Source organism: Panicum virgatum, chromosome 2N (genome assembly GCF_016808335.1).
Source record: "Panicum virgatum strain AP13 chromosome 2N, P.virgatum_v5, whole genome shotgun sequence".
Taxonomy (NCBI): Eukaryota; Viridiplantae; Streptophyta; class Magnoliopsida; order Poales; family Poaceae; genus Panicum; species Panicum virgatum.
The window spans coordinates 50,193,645-50,205,005 of NC_053146.1; the positions used below are offsets into that span (position 1 = coordinate 50,193,645).

The 11,361-nt window shown below is 49.8% G+C and overlaps 2 protein-coding genes across 3 annotated transcripts; one reads left to right on the top strand and one right to left on the bottom strand.

The window, feature by feature from the left end:
- The first annotated feature begins 1,117 nt into the window (after nt 1-1,117).
- Nucleotides 1,118-2,838, top strand: LOC120658887. The gene is made up of 4 exons (XM_039937023.1): nt 1,118-1,326; nt 1,453-1,588; nt 1,994-2,040; nt 2,130-2,838. Exons 1-4 carry the CDS (start codon nt 1,249-1,251, stop codon nt 2,304-2,306), a joined length of 438 nt encoding a protein of 145 aa, XP_039792957.1. The 5' UTR covers nt 1,118-1,248; the 3' UTR covers nt 2,307-2,838.
- A 913-nt stretch (nt 2,839-3,751) lies between these two features.
- Nucleotides 3,752-8,009, bottom strand: LOC120660986 (phosphatidylinositol 4-kinase gamma 7-like). Of its 2 annotated transcripts, none has more exons than XM_039939656.1 (2): nt 7,764-8,009; nt 3,752-6,332 (listed from the first exon to the last, which is right to left on the bottom strand). In XM_039939656.1, exon 2 carries the CDS (start codon nt 6,134-6,136, stop codon nt 4,175-4,177), a length of 1,962 nt encoding a protein of 653 aa, XP_039795590.1. In that variant the 5' UTR covers nt 6,137-6,332; nt 7,764-8,009; the 3' UTR covers nt 3,752-4,174. The 2 variants fall into 2 exon arrangements, with proteins under 2 accessions (XP_039795590.1, XP_039795588.1); XM_039939654.1 differs by lacking the exon at nt 7,764-8,009 and adding an exon at nt 7,533-7,691.
- Nucleotides 8,010-11,361: the final 3,352 nt, after the last annotated feature.

Sequence of the window (11,361 nt, forward strand, 5' to 3'; positions counted from 1 at the left end):
GCGCCGGAGCAGCAGCAAAGCCAGCAGCCCCACTGTCACATGCTAATAATACAGGTAACCATGCATGGCTAACTCCGTCATTATTTCCGCCGAGCCACTGCCATGCGGGCCCACGCTCCCGACCGGCCCCACGGTCAGTTTCTCGGGAGGGGTAACCCGGCCAGGACCACGGGGCTTTATTTAACCCTCGCCTGATGTCTCGCGCCCATTTCTAATCCGGCCAGCACGACGCAGTTGGCGCGCCAGATCTTTGACCGGCCGGGGGAGAAGCTGAGCTGAGACTGAAATCAAAACAAACAAGCATTAGCCCTGAAAGATTACCACTTACTAGGGGCCACGAATCTTGACTGTTACGTAACGTGGCCTCGCACCACTTGGGTAAGCTCAAACTAATACCTCCCCAATCAGCTTTAATAATCCGTCTCTCGCCCGCTCTCGCGGTCTCGCTCACCACTAACCACTGCCGCCACTTGGACCTCCGGATCGATCACGCTGCCAGGGGTGGCCCAGCCTCGGTCGGAACCAATGGCGCGGCGCCACGTCGATCGGACACAGGCGTAAACAAAAGCAATCGTCTTCTTTAACTCCGTGTCGTGCAAGCAATTAAACGCAGATCTTGCCATCTTGGTACTTGGCAGCGCTTCAAGCACGGCGCTGGATCTGTGAAGGAATCCGAGACCGTCGCTAGCGATCTCCCTGCACGCGCCCAAAAAAAGCACCGCGCTACAGGGGCTGGATCTCACGCTACAGCCGCCTCAAATCTCAATGCGAGGGAATCGGAGCCCGCGACGGTCGGCCCTGAGTGGCCGGCCGGTGCCGCCGTGCGCGCGCCGGAGCCGCGGCCGGAGATCGGCTGGGCCCCCGGCCGGCCTCACGTCTTGACATCCTCCTCCGTTCCATGTGCAGGCCGGCCAACCGATCGAGGACCACCGCATCGGTGCGCGGGGCGCGAGACAAGCCGCGGGCTTAAGAAAAACGGAAAGGACAGTTTGGTTTTCTAGAGGGGGGCCTGTCAGAACGGCGATTTGAATACGCAGTGGCTCGCTTTGACTAGCATCGGAGTCTCAGCTCCTGAGCTGCTGAGTGCTAATCGCTGTGGGTTCAGCTCCTCTGCAAATTAAACTCCTTATAAAACCCTGCACCTGCCTCCTAAACCTCTCCTTTCCTTTGATTTCTGAATCAGCGGCTCCGTGCAAGCAAGACTGCATGCGAAGCTGCTGAGCAGCAAGGGGTGTGGCGACTGGCAAGATGAGGCGCGCAGGTGTTCTTCTGGCGCTCCTGCTCTCCTTGTCTGCGCTGTCTGCCTCCGCCGCTGAAGCACACAAGGTTAGTGCAGTTTTGCAGGTACCTCCAGTTCATGGCAGCAGCAGCAGGATGCAAGTACAATACAACTAGGAACAAATATTCTCAGTGCCAGTTTCTGACATTTTTCTCCCCCCGGAAATAATGCAGGAACGATTGGGAGGAAATGCGGTACTGTTAACGGGCCGGGAATGGTTGAGAGGCCGGAAGATAATGGCAGCTCTTGGGCATGGAGATGGCGCCAAGAAGGATGAGGTGGTGGAAGAAGAGGGAGCCCAGAGCACAGGTGCAAACACTGTCCATGTCCATGAAGAGGAGAAAACTGTAGAGGTTACTGTTGTCGGGTTGAGCGGTGAGAGCACTGGGCGCGGCAAGCACAGATTTGCCGGCCTCGTGCCGTTCAGTGCCGATTACCGCACTCCGAGAACTCACCCACCAAGGAATAACTGAAAATGAAGCAGGCAAATACTTCTCCTTGGTTTCTAGCCTCTGATAATCAATGTCTTCCAACAAATCACCTGATCTTCTACTACCACTGCTCATTGCGTAGTCAAGTGTAGTTGCTGCTTTTCTGAATACAAACCACCAGTAGGCGTAGAAGTATAGCATGAACATTTTTCTTTTCTTGAATAAGCATGGGCATTGAGGACTGAACAATGGCCTGAAATGCATCATTTTCTCGTTGCTGCAGGAGCAAATCAAGAAGCAGATGCACCTGCTGAAGCTGTACATGACTCGGTAAGTGCATTGCTCTACCAATTCAGAGTTTTCATGCCTTTTCTGCAGCTGCTGTGTTTGCTTATTATGACTGCAATCTCCGCTTTCAGGGTAAAAGGAGCAAGGGATCAGCAACTCATGCCATGTTTCCGGCACCAAGGCAAGGCGATACGGCTGCCGTGGCCCCTGAGGTCCTCGGCATGGATTACAACTTCAAGCTGGATGCCCGTCGCCACCGACCCATCAACAACGACGCTCCGCTGGACGAACTCGCCAAGAAGCCCTAGGTATTGTGAATCTCGGGTATAGCTCCTGGAGTATGAGATAAGCAGGGTCCTCTTGCTTTATAGATACATCTAACCACAGTAGCCATTAGCTAATGGTTAGCTTAGCTAGTTAGCTTAGGATCGGAGCTCGCTCTACAAGCCACATGTAGGCTGTAGCTCGTTCTTGGTACTCATGGAACCCATCTGAGTTCACTGGAACGGGCAGTTTTGGTTGTAATGTGCTTGGATGGAGAGCATCTGTAATTTCTCAGCATCACTTCTGAAGTTGCAGACAAAAGAAACTGATGGTGGCCCTTCAGGTAATCACCAATCAGGTTCAGGTTGCAGGATGCGTGCCGAGTGGCAACAGAGGCTTATAGGCGTGAAGCTCTGTCCAGACTTTTTCAGTTGCAGTGAGAGATGTTTAGGCCTTCTTGGGCCGAAGCACCGGCCCACTACATATCTAATATGGTGGTGCAAAAGGGATGGCCGATCCATATTGGGCCTAGATTGGGGTTTATACTTTTAGATCCCTCATGCGTGAGCGCTCAGAGAAAAAGTTTGAGGTTGAGGCACCGTCGCACTGAAATAAAAAATTTAGAGAGTTTGACCTGAAGGTCTACAGATTATAAAGTTTAATGGAGGTAGAGACATCTCAGGTGGGTAGCTTATCAGTTTAATTTGGGATCTGGAGCTTGCCTAAATTTTTTCTTCATGCTGCCTGAATCAGTCTGTATCTTACTCTCTCTTTTTCTTAAGAAAAAAAAGAAAAACCATAATCAGTCTGTGCCATTGCAAGAAGCAAGATTCAGTATGTTGTGGTTCGGGGCGTCTCCCCCACACTCAACGCCACCATGCGCCCACCGTGCCGGCGCCGCCGCTCTGCAGGAAGCGAAGAGGCATCATCTACTAGGCAACTGGACCTGCGGGCCTGCGGCGATGGCGACGCTTCCGAATCTTGTGCCTGCTTGCCTGCCCGGGCCAATGGCTGCCGTGGCGAACCGGACCACGAGAGCTTTTTTGCACTTTGGGCCCCATGCTGCCGCCGGGATAAGCCTGCGGTGACGCGGCGCGGCCAAGCGATAGTGCTCGAACTCCTCCAGGCGCTTACGTCGCAGCAGGGAACTGAGTCTAAAGATTGGCTCTTTTCGCGACAAGATATTACAGGATATCATATCATAGCACGAAAAAGATTACAACAAATTAGTCAATTCAGCGGGTGTTAATAAACCATATCTGGAGGCGAGATCGACGTGAACGAACGAGCCCCACGCCGATGTGATCGACCAATCATGCAGCTGCGGAGTACGCGCGGCACATGGGACGCAGATCTTTGACACTTTCTGAAGCAAGTTCCAGATCGTTCCTTCCAAGTATCAACGTAGTTTTCAGCACGGCTAGGACACAAACAAGCTCCGATGAAGAGGAATACAGAGACAGAAACTGCAGACAGAGACAGCAGGGGATATTCATGCATATATCTGTAGCCATATCATAGTTCATATCATGGTAAGCGTCTCCAAAATGGTACAGCGGCAAAGCCGGGACACACGAGGCGATGCCCCCAGCACGCTCACCACCACCACCATCAGGTACGGGTCGAGATCGAGCCCGGTGTTGCGAGGTAGTAGGAGCACTATATACATGTACAAAGAAGGAAAGAACAAGGCACCCCCATATGTCAAACGCTATGCACAACAGACACACCCCTCTCCTGCAACCTCTCATCTCATATGCCAAGGACACAGACGGTCTTATTTCTCGAACCACCTCTACCGGCTCCATACACCTAATAAGAGCGTATAGTACCTGCTGCAACTGGCGCTGCCGCTGCTGCAAACCAGAGCTCGACGAACTACATTACCTTGGTAGCTTCTCTTCTACTGCTTTCAAAACTGGCAAGACGTGCCCAGCCTCAGCATCGGACGAGGGCCGCCACCAGTAGTGTGCTTCCGGGCACGGAAGGTGCTTGGGAGCAGCTCCTGGAACATGTCGAGGAAAACACTCCACTCTCTAGGGCCCATGTCCGACACCTTCACAAAACTGGTGCTGGGCGGGAGCAGCTCATTGGCGCTCCTGCTCCCGGACTGATGCTCACTAGCTTTGCCACGGTAGTTAGTTTTACTCACTTTACCCTTTGGGACACCTGTATGGTAGGCTTTAGATTTCCCGACGAAACCAAGCCCCTTCATGGACGAGGACAGCTTTGACATAGAAGAAATCTTCTGAGGTAATTCACTGGTCAAGCTGTAAGCATCCTCCCCGGTTGTGTAGGCATCATCCTCATTCTCCTCTTCATCTTCCTCATCACACTCATCTAACTTGGACAGTGGATTCCTGGAACTTGCCTTAATGCTCCCAAACTTGCTGAAGGCTGCTAGTTCAAAGGAACCGTCAGAATCATCCTCGCTGTCAAGAGGGAATTGGGTGAAGTCATCATCGTCATCTTCAACTCCGGCTTCATCAGGAAGAAAGAACACTCTTTCCTCGACCCATTTCCTTGCTTCCATGCAGAGAAGCTCAAGCTCACTTGGTTCCTCTTCTTTTCCAGAGAACTGCCTGCTCATCATCTCTCCAATCTCAGACAGGCAGAGGCCAAATGCTGCAGCTTCCTTGAGAAATATTGTTGACAGCACCAGCACTCTGATGCACGCCTCATGTATCATGGGTAGCTCCATCCGGAGCATTTCAGCATCTTTTACAGGATCAAGTCTTGCAATGTAATCAAGCTCCTCCTCAGAGAAAGGAACTGATGCCTGAGGCCAGTGGATCCACTCAAAGTAAGGGTCTTCTAGGCATTCTGGCAGACAAAGACCATGGTCAATAGGAATGAGTTCTGTCTGCTCTCCAAAATTGTCAGCCCCAGGACCAAGCTTCCTGACCAGAAGATTTCCAGCATGCCTATCAGTGTTGAAGATCCTAATGTCAAGTATGCCGATCCTATGCACTGCAGATACAGGGAAGCTTGACGTCCCATGGTCACTAGCATCAAAATCGTGTGGAATGAACTGCTGCAATGATGCAATCTTGCTCACAGCTTCTGACTTGTTGCAGAAAACTTTGCTTTTGCACCCAACACAGTCATTCACATTGAACACATTGTGTGTTATCTTGACCAGCATGGTGGGAGGAACATTTGCAAAGTGATCATGGTCAAGGAGGTAAGCAGCAACCTCTCGGAAACCTGTCTCACCAACTCGCACAGATCTTTTGAGGCCTGGCTGTCCCAGTGCCTTCCCCACAAAACCTTTTGGGTTGTTTGGGGCAAATGGTTCCTCATCAGTTGGCTTGACAATTGCAACACGCTCTCCCCAGATGTTCTTGAAGTAGTAAGCACCACCCATCCCACTGGTAACTGCTACTGGCTCAACACCATTCCTTATGGCTTTGATGACATCCTTAGCAAGCTGCTTCATCCGAGAGGAAGGGATTGAACAGCCAAGGATTTCAATAGGCCCACTCCTGTCTTGCTTCCAAACATCCTTTCCAGTAGGGGAGAGGCAAGGTGTGGAATTGCTTCGGTGAATCTGATTCCTTTTGAGAAGCAAAGGTGAGTCATTACGAATGCTGCTAAGATCATTACTCAGAACAAGATCACCAAAGGTCAGAGAGCTCTCGTCAGTGGGCACATTGAGGGCTATCTGCAGCTTCTTTTTCACAGCTTGCACATTTTCACCCCTCTCCAACTCGATGCCTAGGACAGAACCATTGTCAGTTTGGACAAAGACTCTCTTCCAGCTTGGTTGCCTCCCTTCAGTTCTGCTACCTCCAGGATAATCACTGCTGAAGCTCCGATCTAGGACTGCCACAGCCATCTGTGTCTGAACAGGACAGTCCAAGTCCCTGGACATAGAAGAGCGGAAAGGAGCCGCCTTTATCTGCTAACTTCTCTCAGTGCACTCCACCAGAGAAGCAAGCGAATAAGCAGCAAGGCGTGGACAAACTCTTGCAACTAGCAGACAGTAGTCTTGGAGAAGATAAGATGTTTTCACCACCTCCGCATCAACTGGAAGCTCGATATCACTGAACCATTGGTTGATATGTTTCCTGCAAGTTAAAAAAAAGAGAAAAATTGATAATCAACATATTGCACAAAACAAGCTTCCATGCATTGATACATGTAAGATTCAAGACAGATACAAAATATAAAACAGCAGGATAAACTTTGATACAAATGGATTAAGAAGCATGTAACATACTGATAGAGCATCTAAATTACCCCTCTAAACAATATTCTTTCTACCATCTTGTTTGCTGAATCAGGTTGTAGCACTCTTTTACAGAGCAAGAGGTAGCATGGTTTCACAAGTTTATGAGGGATAAACCTATTACAGCTGTTGATCAGAACAAGTAGGACAGAATACACGGAGAACTTGTAGAAACCTTGCATCTGGGTTTCAAGTTTCTTAACAGGAACAAATTGATCAATAATATTTTGGTTTGACCATGAGAACATTAACTAGAAATAACAGTAAGCTTAGATCTCAACATCAGGGAGACAGTAGAATGAATTTAGTGGCATTCAACATCTAACATATAAGAAGGCAACTGTACCGTTGTCTTCTTCACCAAAATGAAAAACACGAACATTTAATTAGCCTCTTAACAGGAAAAATGGCCATTTGAATACAAATTCAGATCACTTTTCCCTTTTTGTACAGAAGGTGATAGTAGCTCATGAGAATAATTAATAGAAACAAGGCTATGTCCCTATGGTAGGTCTGTAAGACAAACAGTTGATTAAGAGGAATAGCTAGTTAGCTACCTAAAATGATCTCAATCGCTTCAGGTGTAGGCAGATTTGAGTTGCATGCAAGCAGAAATGAACTAATGGTGGGAAGCTCTGTAAAAGAAATCCACGGTTCGATTGATTGCTTGACAAAGTACTCAGAGCAAATCATTTCGCACGCAGATATAAAAAATCTCAAGAGTTTAAACTGGATAAATTCCCCGTTCGCTGACCCGATCAAATTGTTCAAACAGCTCATACGGTTTCACACCAGCGGGAAACAGACAAAATAGGACCTAAGCAAACAAATTCAAATACCATTTTACTGGAAGCTGCACACTCCTTATGAATCAACCCCACAAATCATCGAGTAAACAGCTTTAGAATACAAACTACGCATAGATCCTAAACGTCTCTTCAGGAATTATGCTAGCCCCAAATCCCACACATTTTCAATTGAATAACACCAAAAATCACATAACCAAAACACGCTTCCTGAGCATTTTGAAATCCTGTACCATTCACCGACGAAATTTTTGAGACGACGCCAGCGCCCAGCGGTCTTCACTGACGCGCTGGATCGACACGAGAACGAAGCAACACGAAATCACTCGGAGTCGCAGGTTCTCATTTCGATCAAACAGCTCCGCAAAATCCGGAAATTACCCAAGCCCGCACAAGCCCCGCCCGCCGCAGCTCCAGCTCCCGTCAGATCACAGGCCGAGGACAGGAGTGAGGTGGGGACTCACCGGCGGGGCGGATCCTAGCGCTCGCGAGCAAGGAACGACCAGAGCGCCGCCTCCCTCCTCCTGCGGCGGCGGAGATCCGACGTCCGGTCGCGTCGCCGGCGCAGATCCGGCGGCCGGGCGGTGCGCCGTACGCGTCCCACGGTGGCGCGATTTGTGTGCCTTTTTTCCGCTCTTTGTGTGATTTGTCCTTTTGCCTCCGGGCTTAACTCGTCGTAGACCCAAGAGACGGGTTAATGAGATAACCGCGGTTAACGTGACCCCTCCTCGCATTCTTATAGCCTCGCACATTTTCGATGGAGTCCCTCCGAGTTCCGGTATTTCTTTGAGCTATGCTAGTTGTCCGCCCTTGTCTTCTGGAATCACGACAAGAAAAATTGCGAGTTGCACAATATGGTGCTGAAACGCACACCGCTTGTGCAATTGGCTGCATAAATTGCACACGACAAGATTGATGAGGTTAGCCTGTGGGCTCGTGCGACAGTATGAAAGTTTTTCCTTTTGTGCTTGCCCACATCATAAGAGGAAAAGGAAAAGACTATAAATTTGACTAGGGTAAACTGTATAATATTAATCAAGGGTGTACATAATCTTTAATTGTTTGGGTCAATCCATCATGTATTCTTTGTTGTTTTCTAAAATTATGGTGTCATTAAAATCTACCAATTTGTTGACATCTCTTTTGGAAATAATTTAAGTTCACACCGTCTTATAGATTTTCTTTTGACATTGGCCAAAAGCAACAAAACTTAGACTTACTCGTGCATTCATGTACAACTAATCAAACAACTGCATAGCTTCTAAAACAAGAACAACCTATGAGAGCTAATAGTAGTTAGTGAAGTCCTATTTAAAGTGTGGCAAGCTATCATACTTTTAGGAGCCGAACTTGTTGGCAACAACTTTGCTTATTAAAAAAGTTCAAAGCCAAAGTGCTAATGAAGTATCACACATGGCAGACGTGGCTGGAATCAGAGGAGAGTAGGCAGCCTTGCTTTGCTTTGCTTTTGTGTAATACCATTATGAGCAGTCCTAATCCTACGACGATTGGTCAGCATTTATAGATGTAAGTGAAAATTCACTAATTACTCAGGGACCATATGGAAAAGGTAGTACCAAGTCCCTGTCAAGAAAAATGAAAATTCCAATGTGCTTTTGTGCAAAACGAGCCCTGACAGACGGGAAATAAAATGGAGCGGAAAAAGGACAGCAAAGTGAGTTAATTAAGGAGCCATCACTCCGTCTGTTTGCTTCGGGATCGGAAGGCTCTAGAATCGCCAGTACGACGGCCTTCACATGGCGCCGCGCGACGGGACGGTGAGCGCACCGCGGGCGGGGCCCGCGTGGCAGCGGGCGCCACCGGGCGCCGGCCGCTCACCCGCGGTGTGCGGTGAGACCGAGCCGCGCGAGAGCCCCCGGGCGCGGACACGGCAGCGCCCGGTGCGGTCAGGCCGTGTTTGGTTTCCTGTATATACATGGAGTGCTAAACGAAATTTATTTGTAAATTTTTTTTTCAGATGTGTGTAGTTTTTTATGACGAATCTAATGATAGTAATTAATCGATGATTAGCTACATTGATGCTATAATAACCCTTTTCTAATCGTGCGATCAAATGCCTCATTAGATTCGTCTCGCGAAGGAGCGCAGAGTTGTGGAGTTAGTTTTGTAAATTGCTTTTATTTAATACCGTCAAAATTTTTGTACTAGTTGTGATACTTCAAACCAAAGAGGGCCCACAGTGGTGGCGCGCGATCGTCGAGGAGGCAGGAAAAATCTGGCCGCCCCGCCCTAGTCCAGGGTCCGCTCGTGAGCTCCCATGCTCTTTTGACGTGTGCTTGGGGCTGAAATTGACCGGGCACTCGGGCAGTCTAAACATTTTTTTTGAGCATCGGGCAGTCTAAACATTGTGCAGATGCCTAGTACATTTGGCCTAAATTTAGGGCAAACACATCTCGGATGATGCTAACAGTTTTTTAAACTTTTTGCGTGCCTTCATCCGTTATTCTGGTCCATCGTGAGCTGTCTACCTCTAATCTAATCAGTTTGGAGTTTGAAAGTCTAGCTGCATGAGCAACTGAGACCTGACCGCCTGTTGAATCAGCCTGATTATATCGGTCATATTTTGAACAAGTATGCAGATGCACTTACCTGATGTTTAGTGGACTGAATGAGTGATTGACTATTCCCGTCATGCACTTAACTGATGTTCGTAGACGACTCTCAGTTCTGCTTGATGCATGCAGGCATGCCATGCATACGCAGGACCCCAGTACCTGGTCAAACTCGGGCGTTGACACCCGCGACCGCCGGCGATGTGGCTAGCACGACTGGACGACTTCTTCTCGAGAATTGGCGCAGATAAAGCTATCTTATTTTAGTTTGCTAGCGACGCCATGCAGTCGGAAGAAATGAGGCAGAGATACATTGATATGTACAGTAAAAACATCTCCAAGAACTCTTGTAAATCTATTTAGATTTGTAAAAATAGAAAATTATAGAAAAAAACGCAATCCAACAGTATCTCCATCCACCTCTATTATCTATTATGGGGCCGTTTAGTCCCCAAAAATTTTCACATCCCCTTTAAACAAATGTATGAAGCACTAAATGTAATTAAATAATAAAACTAATTACACAGTTTGGATGTACATGACGAGACGAATCTTTTAAGCCTAATTAGTGCATGATTAGCCATAAGTGCTACAGTAACCCACATGTGCTAATGATGCGGTCAAAGGCCTCAAAAGATTCGTCTCGCGGTTTCCAAGTGAGTTCTGAAATTAGTTTTTTAATTAGTGCCCGAAAAACCCTCCCGACATCTGGTCAAACATTGACGAGACACCCAATTTTTTTTCCTGTTTGGGAACTAAATAGGCTCTATCTGGTTTTGTATCCAGTATCCACTCCCCTCCGTTGGGCATTTTTCAATGCGGCAGCGCTATTCATCTTCCTCGCACGTGCTCCTCCTTTCCCGCGGACCTTCGTCCTCCTGCGCGCCTGGAGCATCGACGCCGCGCCTTGGGGGCATCGCGGCAGCGGGCGAGCGCCGCCGCCACCCCATTCGCGCGCGAGTGCTGAGCTGCGCCGGGGAGCACCGCCGCCGGGCGCGAGGGAGCTCAACCGCCGCCTTGGGTCACTGCACGTGGAGAGCTCGGCGGCCGCGAGTGAGCGCCGTCGCGGCTACGCCTGGGGAGCTTCGCTGCCAGGCATGTTCGCGGGCAGTGCTGGAGACGGATGCGAGCTCGGCGCGGAGGTGTTGGGAGGCGGGTGGTGCTGGAGGCGGAGCCGAGCTCGGCGCGGAGGTGCTGGAGGTCGATTCGGCGGAGGAATCGTTCGACCGGCGAGCAGCGATTCAAGCTCCCTCCCCCTCCGCGCGGGGCCTCACTGCGCGTCCTCGCCGCGCTCCCCTCGCCGGCAGCGTCTCACTCCTCTTGCGCGCGGGGCCATGGCAGCGGAGGAGGCCACCGAGCCCGGCGCCACCGCGAGGGCCATCCGCCCTCGCCCCGCTCGCTCGCCCAGCGGCAGCGCGGCGCGGGGCCGCGCGACGGCGACGCTCGCATCAGCGCGGCGATGGAGGACCTCGCGGCACTCAGTGAGGCT

What these genes read in the sequence shown, in the direction of transcription:
- LOC120660986 (XM_039939656.1), bottom strand. Translation starts at nt 6,136, where the DNA reads ATGTCCAGGGACTTGGACTGTCCTGTTCAGACACAGATGGCTGTGGCA.
- LOC120658887 (XM_039937023.1), top strand. Translation starts at nt 1,249, where the DNA reads ATGAGGCGCGCAGGTGTTCTTCTGGCGCTCCTGCTCTCCTTGTCTGCG. An exon ending in CCGCCGCTGAAGCACACAAG is followed by an intron (nt 1,327 to 1,452) that starts GTTAGTGCAGTT and finishes GAAATAATGCAG; the next exon opens with GAACGATTGGGAGGAAATGC. An exon ending in AGAGGGAGCCCAGAGCACAG is followed by an intron (nt 1,589 to 1,993) that starts GTGCAAACACTG and finishes TCGTTGCTGCAG; the next exon opens with GAGCAAATCAAGAAGCAGAT.